This window comes from Haemaphysalis longicornis, unplaced genomic scaffold (genome assembly GCF_048455015.1).
Source record: "Haemaphysalis longicornis isolate Haplotype H1 unplaced genomic scaffold, Haemaphysalis longicornis Haplotype H1 scaffold_9, whole genome shotgun sequence".
Lineage (NCBI taxonomy): Eukaryota > Metazoa > Arthropoda > Arachnida > Ixodida > Ixodidae > Haemaphysalis > Haemaphysalis longicornis.
This window is the reverse complement of record NW_027526460.1, coordinates 116,792,601-116,809,280: the sequence shown is the minus strand read 5'-3', so window position 1 is coordinate 116,809,280 and position 16,680 is coordinate 116,792,601. Positions and strand designations below refer to the sequence as shown.

The 16,680-nt window shown below is 46.2% G+C and overlaps 1 protein-coding gene across 2 annotated transcripts in view; it reads left to right on the top strand.

Moving 5' to 3' along the window:
* Positions 1–503: 503 nt before the first annotated feature.
* Positions 504–16,680, top strand: part of LOC144151707 (sodium/iodide cotransporter-like) — a 78,435-nt gene continuing 62,258 nt past the window's right edge. Inside the window, exons 1-3 of one of the 2 annotated variants that reach the window (XM_077682827.1) lie at positions 504–1,489; positions 2,418–2,504; positions 7,969–8,376. In XM_077682827.1, coding sequence (XP_077538953.1) covers positions 8,035–8,376 — 342 coding nt within the window. In that variant the 5' untranslated portion in view covers positions 504–1,489; positions 2,418–2,504; positions 7,969–8,034. The remainder of the gene's footprint in view (positions 1,490–2,417; positions 2,505–7,968; positions 8,377–16,680) is intronic. The other variant, XM_077682828.1, reaches the window with a different exon arrangement.

Here is a 16,680-nt window from a genome sequence, read left to right as displayed (position 1 = left end):
GGAAAATAGGTGTGTAAAGCTAAATGTATACCCTCTATATTTGCTCTTGCATAGTTATACATTTTGCTACACTTCGCTAGCAGAACTTTTTCAAAGGGTAACTTCTCAATGTGAAAAGAAGGTTTGGCGAGAAACTGCTCATTCTCCTACCTTGACATTCGTCCAAACTTGTAAGCCTTCCCTACAAATGTGTTGTAATTTTTAGTAGTTCTGTTTGACTCCAGATAATTCAGCGAATGTGTTGTAACTGTTAAAGTATGAATGATGTTTTTTCAGGTACAGCGTGCGACATCTGCGTATGCTGTGAGTTTGTTTCTTAGAGTCCTGTTAACTGTAGTGCTGAGATATCAGGGTTCGTGTTGAGGATTCTTGCAAAGGCTTTATACCTACACCAAAAAGAAGCGGGTAGAATGGACAGCCTTCTTGGAGATCGGAAGTCAACCTTAGGCACCCAAATGCGGGTGTATTGATGGCCTATTTGCTGGGAATGTTTTTGTAAAGGACTGGAAGAATGTTCCTAAATTATTGCAGACCGCCTAAAGCTTCTTTTGTGGCCAATATGCACTCATAATGCACCTTATGTAAGCAATTTTAATTTATTGTCGTGAACACCGCAGTGAACCTAAGTATAGCGGAAGAAAATCTGTATTTTGGTTTATGCTGAAGTGTTTTGCGTGCAATACTCAGAAGGCAATCACTCGTGTAAAAAATGTTCTCAAGCCAGGAACGTGCGACCAGTTGTACTTTATAAAACTTGTGTATACATATAAACTGTTAACCACAGGACCAATACTATGGAATGTAGAACAATTTGGGTATCGGGATTTTGCGTCAGAAAAATCAGCACAAAACGAGATATGTGGATGGCCCGACCTCCTATAACTTCACTTTACACGAGGAAAATGTGACGCCTTAACGCAATTCAATATAGTAAGTGGTTATCATACCAAAGCTTCAAGAACATTTTGGCGATGCGCTGAAGTTTGTTGAGGTCGCTTCCTCGTGCTGGCGACCTAGCATCTCTAATCTTATCTGGCCTACTAGTGGAAGCACTGCTTCTGTCGAGAAGAATCCTGCGACCTCTTCAGTTGTTTGCCCTTTAGGGCCTTGTGTAAGCTGTGGTCGTGTGTTTTGTACTTTAGCTTGCCATTCCTTTCACCTTGTTTTTGTTCTGACAGTTTTATGCACGCTCCCTTTCGGGGTGTCACTTGGGTTGTCCCCACGCCCATACCTATGCGTAGGCAAGTGCAGGTGTGCATTTTTTAAAGCCAAGTAGTGGAGCTAACAACCTGTCAGTGTAGGTACCCAGGACGGGTGAATATCACTCTGTCGCTTTGCTATGTACTTATTTTGTGCTTTTATCACAGCGCTGTTGTAGAGATAAACCACTTAACAGCGTACTGACCTATTCCTCGCGCTCTTTCTCATCTCAAGCAGTCGTCTGTTACTTTGTGGTTCACTGTTGGGAAGGCTGGTTCCGGGGGAATATGTAAGCAAATCTTGTTTGTTTTCAAAATGCTTCCGAGTTTCGGCTCACATTATTCTTTAGCGCTCTTGGTGCTGTAACTTTTTCTCTAGAATTTCCCTTTTCTTTCTCTAATACCCCTTTGCAAGCCCATCAAACTGCATTATTCATTGGTGTTCTGCTAAGCGCAGTGTCGTGCCGCTAGTGCCTTTCTTTTCATTTGTACGGAATCATGCAGACTTTACCGATGTGTTTGCAAATATAAGACCTCCAATTTTGAAAAACGTGACTCTTTCCACATAAATCATTTGACGCTCATTTCTATCGTCTTCAGTACTAAAACTTGGGTAAATAACAGTATTACCCATACCTTTTTTGTTACTGGCTGAGAAATCTCGTTGTACCCTTGTAACCGTAAGCATCACTTAAGTGATCCAGCGCTACTGGCGGTTTGACGAAAATATATCGGCGCTATGCCTGTTTCTACTAGTCCATATTTAAGTGCTTGTGAGTGTCCTTGAATAACATTATCCGAAAATCCTACCTCTACAGGCAACCTAGGAATACTCAAAATGGGCTTAGTGGCATCGCTACAAATAATGTGACAGCCACTATCAGCCCCTGCTCAAGTCAGCCCACCATAAATTTTTCATTCATAATTTTTCACTGCGGTTGGCCAACGACCCAAAATGTATGTCCCCCAAAAAATCTCTCCTAAACATTCCGCTGTACGCTGTTCTGAGGGATGAGGGCGCGGGGTTCAAAAACAAAACTGTTTCCGAATGTGCCCTAAAAGGCGTTTTGTTGAAAAGCTCACTCGATGTTTGGAAATGTCGAAACATTATATGAGCCATAAAGCACACCGTAGTGGACGGCTGGGGGTTGTTTTCACCACCTGCGGGCATTTCTTGCGCGCCCAAAAACTTCACGCTCCCTCGTTTTCATTCTTCAGTTTCATCTGAAAACAGACCCGCAAGGATCAAACACTTTCCCTTGGGCTCACCACCGTAGCAACTTAGCCAAAGAACTGGCTCGAAAGGTGAAAGACGTTATTTCTCGCCTGCTGTTAGCCTAATTTGTGTTACCGCAATGCCCAAATTGTAATTATCGATTAGAGGAGTATTTTTTTTCTTACTCCGGAAACTTTATTTCTCTGCTGCATTCAGTCACTTTCTATTCAATTCCATCGTACAAAAAGTGTCTCAGGGAACTCAGCGCATCTCGTGTTCTCTTTTACAGTAGTCTATGTCATCGGATGTATTGCTGAGCAGACTGGAGAATGCCTAAAATACACCATCATCATCATCAGCAGCAGCTTATTCAGGTCCCCTGCAGTACGAAGTTATCTCCTATTCACATCCAACCGTTTCTGTCCTGCGCTGCTCCACTACACAGTTTACCCCCAATTTCTTTATTTCTTCCCACCACCGGTTAATGCCCTGCCTCTTCTTGTAGACCCATATGTTGTTATCCACTCTGTCACCCTAATTGCCAACCTATTTTCGGTCCGTCTGACTACATGGCCAGACCAAGTCCATTTCGTTTTCTTTATTTGGACTATGATATCTTCTACTCTAGTCTGTTCTAGGATTCATGAAGTTCGTTCCCCGTGTTATGCCTAACATTATTCGTTCCATCGCCCGTTGATCTGACCTAAGTTTGCTTTCTAGCTGTTTATGAGGCGCCAATTTTCAGCTCCGTATGTCATCGCGGGCAGTATGCACTGGTTGCAGATTTCTCTTTTCAGTGACTGAGGTAGCTCACCTGTCATATTTTGGGAGTGATTGCCCAGTGATCCCCAAGAACTGACCCCAAGGTAGTTATGCTATTTTACTTCTTCTATCGTTTCGTTTCCTAAGCTCAAGAGTACATTTTGGGCACGCTTTTTCCGCATTACTTTAGCTTCATTGATATCTCCTTTTTGGTCCAACCACCGGCATTCCTGAGAGTAGTTCCTCAAAAATGTTTGTTTGTGTTCTACAGTCTCACTCAGCAAAACTGTGTCGTTTGAAAACCTGAAATAGCTTAAGTATTCGCCGTTTATCCTTAATCCTTTGTCTTCCAAAACAGCATTCTAAATGCCCTCATGCGACATGCTGTGAGTAGTTTTGGCAAGACAGTATCTCCTGTCTTACTGCCATTCGGATCGGAAATTTATCTGCTTGCTTGTGCAGTGCTATCCTGCCCGTCAATTTGTTATACATGCCTCCGACAAGTCTTATGTACGTTACCTCTGTTTAATTGTCTTTTAGTGCTTCTAGCACGGCTGTGGTGAGTACGGAACCAAACGCTTTCTTAGGATCTATAAATGCCATGCAATGGGGTTAGTGTGCTCTGCAGATTTTTCCATGACTTGATTGACAAGATAGATGTCATCAATAGTTCAGTACCCTGTCCTAAACCCGGCCTGCTCTCTGGGTTGTACGGCTGACTATAACTTTGGCAAACTGGGTTGTACCTATACGGCTGACTATAACTTTGGTAAACATCTTGTAAACAAATTGGAGCATGCTGATGGGTCGGTTTTCTTGAGATTGTTGGGATCTCGCTTCTAATGAATCTGAATAATGTTTGCATTTTCCCAGAGTATGAGCACTTTTGAGTCTTGAAGCCCTCCGAAAATAGAACAGCAAGCTTTTCCAGTACAATATATAAAAAATAGCCACGGTTATGCCGTCGTCACCAGCAGCCTTTCCTGTTTTCATGCCTTTGAGAGCCTTTCCAACTTCCTCTTTAATTATCAATGGGACATCAAAAGTTCAGCTTTTACTCCGAGTACATTGCCTTCGCCTAACATCGCTGGCATACGGCCTAGTGTAGAATCGTTCTTCTACCTTTATTATCTTTCCCACGTTGTGCGTAAAGTTACGCTGCTCGTCTCTAAATGCGTACACCTTGTCTTTGCTGATGGCTAGGTTTCTCTTAGTTGCTTTCAAGCTTCCCCCTATTTGCTGCATTTCGCTGATCACTTCCGTGCTATATGCAAGAATTTCGTGTGTTTTACTGCTGTGAATCAGTTTGGAAAGCTCGGCTAATTCGATCCGACCCGCCGTACTGGACAATTCTATGTTCTTACGTTTGGGCGATTAGTGCCTCCGTTTTCTTATTTTGTTTTACAGTTTGTTCCCTAGATGTTACCCCTTCCACAGCTGCTGCTGATTGACTGAGTACCGGTGCTAGCCTATCGACACTGACCTCGTTCTGCCACTTAAAAAGCGTAAATTTGTTTTGAAGAGTTATTTTAAGCTCCTGCGGTTTGGCTCTGACTGGCTCCATGCGGTGTTTCTTAGTTTTAAAGAGTTTTTTTCTTTCTCTTTTCAGACTCAGTCTTACCTTGCATCTAACCGTCCCATGATTGCTGCTCCGAATCTTACTTAACGCCTCTACGTCTTGCGCAATACCTGAGTTGTCGCTTTAAACGAAGTCAATTTCGTATTTTGTTGCAACATCGGGGCTTTTGCATGCCCATTTCCTATTATTTCTTCTGTAGAAGAATGGGTTAATCAACCCCAGCTTATATGTATTTGTGATTTACGCCAATATATCTCCTCGACTGTTGCGATTGTCTACTTTGAAGTTTCCCACAGACCTTTCTCCCATTTGCTTCTTTTCAAGTTTGTGTTAGTCTCCCGTAACAATCGTGAACTGCGTTGATTTCTTCAGTGCTGATTCGTCGTCCTCGTGGAAGCTATCTACGCCGTTGTCATCCCAGCTGGTTGTTTGGGCATAGCGCTGTCTTATGTTGAAGTTTTGTGTCTTGTTTAGCTTGATCACAGCAGTCGCTACGCTCCCGCTAATGCTACAAAACTCCTCCGAATTTCCTGCTATTTCTCTGTGGAATAAAAATCCCATCCCGTGTTCTTTCTTCTCGTGGGGTCCACTGCAGCACAGAATATTCTGGCTACTAAGCAATATGAAGCCTTTTCCTGTCCTTCTAACTTCGCTTAACCCTACATTATCCCATCTAATATCCAAGATCTCCTCTAGTAGTACCGCTAAGCTTCCTTCATTACATAAGGGACATGTGTTGAAAGTTGCCAGGGCTAATTTCAAGTTTTTTTCGCGGCGAGGGGGCCGCCGCGTTGATTCACACTTTGTGCCAACGCAAGTTAAATATTCCTAGCTAACCTCCACCATTGGGTGACCCCTTAAAGGGCATATTTGCGTTATTGCGGGGCTGTTCCGACAGTTTCACAAGCTGCATCAGCTCGCTATGCCCATTTTTTTGTAAAGTTACATCCAAAATTCCAAATCTAAACAAAACAGTCACCGGTTTATTGACTGAGAAGCTTCCCGTCATGGCGGACGTGTTTAGGCGGAGCTGCGCGAATAAAAAAATTCTGACAGAAACCTGCTAAGCAAGTTCTAATCCTTTTGCATTCCTTTTTCATAGAGTATAGGCATTCTTTAAATTTGGCGAACCCTCAATACCACTCCTTCAACAACCTACATTGTTAGCGATTACCGTTTTCAGCTACCCAAACACGCCACTCACTCATTATTCAAACCTTGTTTCTAATTAGAAATAAATTAGGCAAGCATAACATAATCTTCACTACCGAAATGCTTTTCGAGATTACGCATATGCGACACTGGACTTGCAGGTTTCATGTGAGCTTCCATCATAATTTATGATCTTGTGAACTTTCTGGAAAGCTGTAACATCTGCTTATAAAATAAACACACCCTTTTTGTACATTCATGCATACATAACATGTTCACAAGAAATATTCAGAACATTAGATGGGGAACAGGTGGGAGTAAGGATTAATGGAGAATACCTCAGTTACCTAAGATTTAATGATGATGTTGCCTTGCTAAGTAACTCGGGGAACGAATTTCAAAGCATCCTTACCGCACTGGACAAACAGAGTAGAACGGTGGCCCTGAAAATTATTATCCGGAAAACTAAAGTAATGACCAATAACGTCCGGACAGCACAGCTGTTTGAGATAGGTGGCGAGGCATTAGAAGTGGTAAGCGGATATATCTACTTAGGTCACGTTGTGACTCCGGATCCTAACCATGAAGCGGAGATAATTAGAAGGATAAGAATGGGGTGGATGGCAATCGGCAGGCATTCTCAGATAATGAATGGCCGCCTACCATTATGCCATCATTTGAAGCGCAACAAAACCACATGGACGAAGAACAGAGTAGACTAGACAGGCGCTAACTTCCAACTATTTCATCCGGCTACGCATGTGCTTATCTTCCCTAGGAAAAGAGAGGGGGAGAAAGAAGGAGCGTACACATACACATATGATAACAAAACCAGATATGTTTACAGCATGTTTTTTCAGAAAAACCATTTCGCTTCTGTACAGAGCAATCGAGGTGTTACACAGTCCATCAAAGCTATCTGGGGGGCTAGTTGGTTTCTTGACATAATTGAAAAAATGCGCTAACAAGACGGGACTGAGGGAAGGAAACACAAAACAGCGCAGAAACACAACACAAACACAGTCATCCGCTCTCTGCCTGATATAAAACGCTTCGGCTAATTACCTCGCTGCCCTATTCTTGCTTTTGTTTGGTATTCTCATCTTTTTGAACCGTGGCTCACAACCGGAGGCACGAGAACGTGTGGGCAAATGTGCTCCATTATCTATTCCAATGGCCTAGGTCACGGAGTAAGACAAATAGAAGCGCCGACTGTGGCCCAGAAAAAACCATTTGAGTGTTCTGATAAGGTGCACGTGGCGCTGGCCGCCGAGCTTTCATATTTTTCTCTTCCTCCATCACACGCCCTCTCATAGTGGTGCCTTTATGGTGCGGAGTACCTTAGGACCGCACAATGTCCGTCCGCGTCAGCATGCACAGCATTTACAATCGAATCACACAAGCGCCGGCAGGATTCGAACCTCCCGCGCCTGTAACGGCGCTGAGTACCTTAGGACCTCCCAATGACCGCCCGCGTCCATCCGTGCGCACACCACCATCAAGCCAGGATCAAGCGAAATTCGATTTGAGCCGTGAGTTGCAGCTTCATTTAGGGAATAATCAAGGTGCAACTCACGGCTCAAATGGACTGACGGTCGGGGCGCAACTTGGATGCCATTTCGAGTCCCTGTACTCCGCTTACTCGCCATCATACAGGGAGTAGAGATGCTGCAATTTTTTTAGGTTGCTCTCACCTTGTGCGCTCTCCCCAGCGGCTGGTTGACTTCGCCGCGACATCTGTCTTTAAACATGTCAAACTGCGCGCAATCACAGGATGTGCGCGGAATCTAATCCCGGTGCGCGGGTTCAACGAGAGGCGCGGGTAATCGCACACAGTTACTGAAGTGACGATCCCCTATTCCCTATCAGGGAGCGTTTAGTGAGACAAAACCATACTCATTTATACCGAGACATATCATAGTTAGACATACACATAATGGTGAGATATGACCGGTCGCTTTCCTGCATTCATAATTTTCCGCATTTTTTACTAACAGTACCCGTTTAGTATAGTGTACTTTTTGTGCGTACATAATAATTTCTCCTATATTCGTTTTCAGCCAATCGTCTACATTCCGGCTAAAAACAACCGGAAGGTCGTAAGCCTGGAAAACGTACCATACGCTATGGTCGCAGCCCTGGAGTACGTGGTCTTCGGTATTGTGGTTGCAGGAAACCTTTCTCTGGGCCTGTACTTTTCATTCCGCAAAGCTCCTACTTGTAAAGACGCCGGGTCCATGGAAGCGGACGTGTTTCTGGGGGGCCGAGCACTGAAGGTACTGCCGCTGGCGGCCTCATCGGTGGCGTCGTTGGTGTCATCAACAGGTCTCGTCGGATTTCCCGCTCATTACTACGCCTACGGAATGCACATGGCTTGGACATGTGTAACGCCTGTGTTGTTCCTACCGCTGGCGACCAACGTTATCGTTCCTGTAATATACAAGCTTGGCATCACATCGATATTTCAGGTTAGCGTGCAAGATATTTTTATGTGACTTTTTACCACTACAGCTGTTTACAACTTGCGCACATAAAGGAGCGCCTTCTGCTACCTCCATACACTGATAAGCGCAATCACCGTAATCTCGCTGCAGAGGACCAGTGCTTTCTCGCACTGCCTGTTTTAAAGACGATAGTTTTATGGGGCTATATAAGGGCACAGGGTAAGCCGTATACTTCCCATGTATTTTTGCCAGTTTTGAGGTTCCTTTTTCTCAGCATTTACTAAAGATGTCTACATAATGCATGCATCACTGTCTTTCGAATTTTTGGCTGTTTTATCTGTACCAGTAATATAAAATCAGAGTAAAACACAGTTTTGTGATTTTTTTCAGAGAGTACCAAAATTTTCGCTTTATTGGCGTATTGAAAATTGCGTAACAAAAAACCACTGCGTGCATATTTTCAATTCCGGCAGAGTATATGTGACAACTTATGTACATGAAAGGGGACAAATAAGGTGGTTACCCGCGAAGATAAACGAAATAATGATACCCATGCGACAAACTACAGTTTTGACATAATTGAGCCTAAATTAAGAACAGAGGTAAAAACAATACTTTTTGGCCACAAACACCACTTGAGTCATTTATTTTGTGAGTAACAGCTTTGTAATCACCGCCGAAGTCATTATTTTTTTCTTTGGAGCTTGTCGTCTATACTGCGTTTCCTATTTTGTGAACTCTGAGGCAGCTGTGTTCGCAAAGCAACTTCGCGTGTGCTCAACCTCTTGCAGCCAATTGATGGTGGTGTTGCGCCCAGGGTTCTATCCGAATGATGTCAAAATGCTTGCTCGTGCGTTGCTATTATCATTGAATGAAAGAACAGCTTCTAACGTTGCAATCTTGAGGGTGTGAAGTCCAGCAAGCACATTTTTTGTTGCGCGGCTCGGAAGCACAAATGGGGAAAAAGGTGCACAGCGTCTTTCGAGTGCCTAGGCTGACAAATCAGCTACGTAATGGTTGCTAAGTGATTTTTTAATACAGCTGGGTCCAGAACAGTGTTCTGATCTGGAGCGGAAAGGCTTTTGATGAAAAAAATGACAATAAACACGGAGCCAATTCTAAAGGGGACGTGTTCCCTTACAACTTGTTCACGGAAAAACTTTTTGAGCCAGAAATGCGACTTTCAAAGAAAAGCGTGACTCTGAAAAATATGCATAAAGAAAAACACTTCCTTAATTGGGAAAGAAAAAATGTTTTTTTTTTTTTAATTTCGCCTTACCCTATGCCCTTACATTCGAAAATTTTGGTGTGTCTATCCTTGTCTGCCTCGATTCAGTGACACAGCCAGAAGTAAAGGTATTCTTACACGACAAGTGAATTACGGGCGAAACCTTTTGAAATCACTGCATCTGGTACCATACTTCGCATTTGTAGTTTTTGTTTGCCAAATGGAAACTTTTTGGCATTGTTGAGGTAAAACGCAATGTACTACGCAAGGTTTTCTTTTTCTTCAAAATAGATGTGTGCTTGACATTCGCGATAGAAGAGAAAAATACGGGCGGAAACGCGTTGAAACGCGTTGAAACATTTTCACCCAAAAATTCAAAAAGAGCTCGGTACCCAGCCTACACCTCCCCGCGGAATTCTAAGCCCACTAGTAACGAAAGATTCCAATAGATGTCGCGCGAGCAGTGAAGCACGGGAAAATTGAATTGACTCCATCGTGTATCTCGGGAGACGCGAAACGCTAAGTGTATGGGATGGGTGATGGGGAGAGAAAAGGTAATTACGTTGCAGGAATGGCAGACGACTATCACCTCTCTAAAACATTTGCAGTGCAGTAAGCGGATGCATGGTCAGTTCCTTTTTATCAACAGAGCTGCTTACGCTTTCAGTTCCGCCGTATAGTGTTATCAGAAAAAATACCCATAAAAAAGACCAAGCCCACATGACCGTTCCCCTCGTGAGGAGCGCCCGGAGTCGGCCAGCTCGGCCTTCGAGACCACTCTGCCCAGCGTTCGTGGCGTGCTCTCTCGCGTGCTATTCTACTCGCGAGCTCACATACGTTCGCACCTAATGTGGAATGCACAGACCTCCCGTCAGCGCTATACAGACGCGGGGTTCGCTAATCCAGTTTCCGTGTGTTCTACCGCGTGGTGCAGCGGTTCACTTCGTGAGAGATGTGAAAGACTGCGGGCAATAGACACGGGTCTGGTAGTCATGGAAAATTTTGAGCCGCAAATTCCGAAATCCATCTCATGTCGAACAGCAGGATGTCCGACGAAAGCGAGGGGCCATCACCGCTGCAGTCTCTCCAGCCTTGGGTCACGTGAATTCGTGAAGCACACTAGACACACAAAAAAACTTTTAATGACGCTATTTGAGGGCACAAGACAAAAACGGTAAATAGTCATAGAAGCGCTCTCGCGGTTTGAGTTCGCTTAAAAGTCAAGTGTGACGTCGGCTCACGTTACGGTCGATGCGGCTCGTCGCGTCTAGTAGAGGATTGCAGGAAGTGGGCACAGCCGACGCCGCCAACAGCCAAGGGAGCGTGGCCGTAGTTTTAATGTTGAACTGGCGTCGCAGCGTAGCCCGAGCGTCGCCCCCTGTAGCCCAGCTGGTTCCCGTTTCTGGAGTTGCCGACGGTGCGTCGCGGCGGGGTCTCCTTCCAGGATCGTAGCCTGGAGATCCTGTCGGTAGGCCTGAGGCGTCATCAGGCCCCGTTGGCGCTGGGGTCGGTTCTAGGATTGTAGCCTGGTCCTCTCGTCTTCCTTCTTGTCCCAAGGCTTGCCTCCTTTGTCTCTTCTTCTCGTCTCCCTCTTAATCCAAATGTACGCACACTTCCCAGTTGTTCTTTGGCATATACTCATTCGGGGTTTAGGCATATACCACTTCTGGGGGGTTGCTCATGACATTATACCTCCCCCTTTTAAGCGCTTTCCCCTAAAAACGGCTTACTGCCTCCACCAAGTTTGGCGGCCGGGCTGATCTTGCAGAATCCACTAACTTTGCTCGCACAGTCGTTTCTCACACACACGGTGTCACCACAAAGTCCTAATAGTCTGTGAGAAACTCAGTTCACACACCGTTCACCATGGCATTCTGAAGTTCACAAGTGTGCAGAGTTCCCAGTCCCTAACGAATGTAACTAAATACCGCAGTAACTATCCATGAAGCATGTCGAACGTCCTGAATAATTTTTACTTCCGTAGTTTTCCCTTCTTGTAAAGAAATGCTCTTTGCGATGTGTATCCTCCGCTATTTCCACGCCGGCTGAACTTAAATGGCCACGTGGGGAACTTATCTCGTAATTCGTTGCTCCATTCCCATTGAACAGTGTCGCAATCGCTCTTTGGACTGGTAACATAGCATTCCACTCTCCTCGAAGTCTTGTATTTCCAGAGGGGTCTTTATGGAAAGCTGGCTGCAAACTTTGCAGGACTTTACATGACGCCTCGTGTCACTCTGCATGTTGGGCCAAAAAAAGAACTCTTCGGTGATCCTCCTAAGAGTTTCATTTACCCGTCGGTGCCCCGCCACCACGATTTGATGCGTTGTTGCAAAAATTGCATTTCGTAGCTCTTGAGGTACGACCAGCTGCATTGCTTGTCTACGAGAATTGTATTGGCACCTTCTGTAAAGGAGTCTATTTACTACTTTTAACTCGTACCCTGTACGATTCCGTTTCCACTGAGTTCCTACTTGCAGATAGCAGCCCCGCAGCGATGGATCTTGCTTTTGCCATTCTTCTAGTTCACTAGGAGTTTGTGCTAATTGTCGAAAGATGGATTCCGGAGCATCAACCTTTCCTCCTCTTGTTGCTCAATTGTTGAGCAAACTACTCCTGCTCCAGCTTTATCTTCTTCGCTTTTCTCGTAGTTTTGCTGCTGGCCTGCTGTTTGGATCTGTGCATGCAAAATACTCCCCGCCTTGTCTTTTGACCTAAAACTGCAGTCTTCATTCCTGTGCCCCCTTTTGTAGCAAACATTGCACACAAGTTCTGCTTTGCCACCTGCATTATTAGTGTGGCAGTCTTCGGGCACATATCCGACGTCACCACTCAGGAAACTATTCTCGGCCGGAGTGAACATGTTGGACACTTCCTTGTTTCTGGAGTGTTAGAATTGAGCTCGGGCTTCTTGTCTATCTCGGCTTTCATTTCAGCCAAATTCTCCAAATCCTGCGCTTCAATGTATGCATCTGTCGACTCGGCCAGGTCGTCGATAGCCTGGAGTGGTCTCTCTTTTAAGACGTCCACTAAATCGGCATTAAAGCATTCCAGAAATTGTTCCGCGATGATCCTATTTCGGATTTCCTCGTAGGTCCTTTCGGTGCCAGAAAGTTCCATCCATCTATCGAAGTATTTGCCAAGCCGGGCAGCAAACTGTCGGCCTGTCTCTACCTGTTCTGGCTTGCACTGTCTGAACTTTTGTGCAAACTCTTCTGCACTTAGGCGAAACCTTTGGAGGAGAGCATTCTTTACTTTTTCGTAGTCGTTAGAGTCAGACGCTGGCATTCGTTCGAAGATACTCAATGCCTCTCCTTCCAAGAGCAAGCCCAAGGCCATAGCCCATTCTGACCTTTCCCATCCCTGGCATGCGACAATCCCTTCAAATTACTGAAGGTACGCGTTTAAATCGTTCAGACTCTTGCTGAACGGTGACATCAATGTCTTTGGAGTGACCTTAAAGGCACTGGGTGACACGGAGCCTCACCTCTCGCTTCTCTCTATTATCGTTCCCTGCGAAGCGTCTTCAGCAAGCTGCCCTCTCAATTCCAGTATTTTTTGCTCTCTCACTGTTTTCTCCCGGTCTCATTCATCTCTCTTCTGCTTCTCCCAGGCTGCTCTTACAGACATAGCCAACTCTTTGGCTAGTCCTAGTGCCTCGGTTGGGGCTAACAGTTTTTCTGGATCCATAGTCCACGTGCCTGAATTGACAGTGACAATATAAAATGATGGATTCTGGCAGGCTCGGCAAACATGTCACGTCATTTCATCAAGCCGACTGGACACACAAAAAAACTTTTAATTGATGGCGACGATATTTAGAGCGCAATACAAAAACGGTAAATAGTCAAAGAAGCGTTGTCGCGGTTTGAGTTCGCTTAAAAGTCTTCAAGTGTGACGTCGCCTCACGTTACAGTCAATGCGGCTCGTCGCGTCTTGTAGAGGCTTGCAGGAAGTGGGCACAGCCGACGCCGCCAACAGCCAAGGCATCGTAGCCCTAGTTTCGATGTGGAACTGGCGTCGCAGCGTAGCCCGAGCGTCGCCGCCTGTAGCCCAGCTGGTTCCCGTTTCTGGAGTTGCCGACGGTGCGTCGCGGCGGGGTCCCCTTCCAGGATCGTAGCCTGGAGTTCTTGTCGTAAGGCCTGAGGCGTCATCAGGCCCCGTTGACGCTGGAGTCAATTCCAGGAGCGTAGCTTGGTCCTCTCGTGTTCCTTCTTGTCCCAACGCTTGCCTCCTTTCTCTCTTCATCTCGTCTCCCTCTTAATCCAAATGCACGCACACTTCCCAGTTATTCTTTGGCACATACTCTTTGGGGGTTTAGGCACATGCCACTTCTGGGGGTGTTTCTCATGACACCTCGCCACGCTAGTTCAAGCTGCACCAGTTTTTTTACCAAAGCTGTGCCAGTATCCCTGGCAGCGCACAGACGTTTTTCTTTTTTTGCAGCAACGCTGCAGCATAAAGGCTACAATAGGCTGAGCCTCTCAATCTATGGTTTTTTACCTCGTCGTTTTCGATACCTTAAAACGACGGTACTGAGTCTCTAACCGAAGGGTCGTTCCTCAAACAGAGTTTTTTTACTGGCTATTGGGCCAAACAATGTCTTTGGCTCGGAGTAAATAGTGCTTACATGGAAATAATTAAATTGTATAGACAATCTATTAGTAATGTGAAGGAAGCTGAAGAGGGCAGAGCAAACATCATGGCGGCCAAAACCCGTAGCAGAAGCCCTGAATGGAAGTAATTCCTATACTGACATGGCAAACCCAAGGCTGTAAAGGGGCACGTGAAAAAGGTGGTGCCTGCGTCTAGTAAAAAGTCCACATGATAATAGGTAATGGTTGATAAACTCACCTTCACAACAGTAAGTACACGGAGGCGTTTCAGCCGGGCGAGACCTTTGAAGGCACCTTTTTAACACGGGAACTCGACGGCCAAGGGCTGTTAGAATGGCCCCTCGATTGTGTGAACACCACCTTTCGGATTTCCAAGAGAAATTATGGTGGCAGAAATCTCCCAAAGACAATAAAACTGGCACCTCCTGTCATTGTAGTTTTAGCATACTGCGGTACCTAGCCGCAGTGATAAAGGATGTTTCCTGAGCGTCGTCTATGATGGCCCTAGAGAGCACTATTCTTGTTGAGGAATCAGCGGCTTCATTTGGAGAGATAACTAGAAAAACCAAAATAGGGAACCAAAAAAGATAGATTTCAAGCCGTCCTTGCTGGTGTTTCCTTATTTCGGGCATGGCTGTGCAACATACCCACAAGGGCGAATAGTACTACACCGCTTGTTGCTAGCGGTACGCAAAGCCCAAGCGGGGCCCACTGGCCTATCTCTGGTCGCCACTGCCTTCGCATGCCATCTCGACGGGCCCTTCAACGCCTTGTATAATTAAGTGTTTAGCCAGCGCACGGGGCCAAAGAGGAGGAAATATGAATGAAAGTGACAAAATGCTTATTCCTGTGGACACGAAAAGAAGAAACATTCCCACAGCGCACACCCCAAAGCGAACAATCGTAATCACTGATACGGTTAGAATGCGAAGCACGGCTGGTGGACCTAAACAGAGGCAGACATTGAAATGGTTCGAGATTTCTTAAGAGAGTTTATTTTGCCACACAAAATAAATGAGGGTATGAGTTGATGGCAAAGAAAGGTGATTTGATGAACATGAAAATGTTCGCTTTCACGGTTGAAGTTTAGGAGGGAAAGATGATAGGGTCCAAGTTTCCATGCGGTGTATGCGGATGCGTCGTCTACGCGGAGGCCTGTCACCGGAAGATGTCGCATACTCATCGGCCGCAAAGCGCGTCAGGACCACAGCAAAAGGTCGAGGTTGGCTGTGCATAGCTCCGGTGGCAAACCCGACAACCGGGGTCTCCAAAACAATCTCCAAAACGAGGCTTCGTGTTTAATACATTGTTTCCTAGGGGCACCTAGGGAGTTATAGAGATATCCAGCAAACAACCTTATGGGCCTCACAGTTTGGTATACGACCATCAATATTGTTACGGAACAGTTGGAAGAAGACGATGAGGGCAGCTACGGCTATGTGCCGTTTGGGTTGAACTTTAGAAGAGGACGAAGGACTTACAGCTACCAGCCTCTGTACTCTCTCGCTGGCATTGCTCAGCATTGTAATTTTCGTCAATACACTGCATTTGCGTGGTTCTGCCTCGTAACATCTAAACATGTTACGTGGCGGCAGGACACAGGAAATGAACAATGGAAGTTGCGAGTGATGTATTTACACTATTTACACGATGTCAGCCATGAGGGAGCCCGCCCAGCTGGGTCTTCTTCTTCTTCAGAGGTTGGGTCGTTAGCTCTCGTCGTCTTCTTCCCGTGACACATCCCCCTCGTCGAAAGCGAACGTCCCGGTCGAGGCCTTAGTAAATGTACAGATGCGGTGACGATGCGCTATGAGAGGAAAAAGGGAGCCATCGCCGCCACGGATGAGGTTGATTCGTCGTGGTGAGCACTGGCCCCAAAAGAGCAATGTCCGCCGACGCAGTAGACCGACGTCCAAAGGCCCCGGAAGCGCGCCGGAGTTCAGGGCAGGGGAACGGTGTCGTCTTCTGTTCAGGTCGCGGCTGGTCACGTCGTTTGGTCTCGGCAAGTCACAGGCTGGGGACACGGTGCTGGGGAATGGTGCGTCCGCGGCTCACCGGGGCTGGGGCGGGCCGACGCGATCCAAGAGCCTTTGAGCGATGTTCAGCAGCAGAGGCGAAGTGGAGCTGGGACCAGGATGGGGATGACATCCGCAACCTCCACCAAAACATGTTACGTGGCGGCAGGACACAGGAAATGAACAATGGAAGATGCGAGTGATGTATTTACACTATTTACACGATGTCAGTCATGAGGAAGCCCGCCCAGCTGGGTCTTCTTCTTCTTCAGAGGTTGGGTCGTTAGCTCTCGTCGTCTTCTTCCCGTGACAAGATTATAAGCCTGGCTGTGTCCACGGCAGAAAGAAGACAGGATGCATGTCTCTCTCCCAAAGACCTCCAGCCACGACACACGAGCGCCTGCTCAGTCCACCCTTTCCCTCGAAATTTCCGAAGCTGCTCCCTCCAGTCACTCCTTGGCCCACCCCT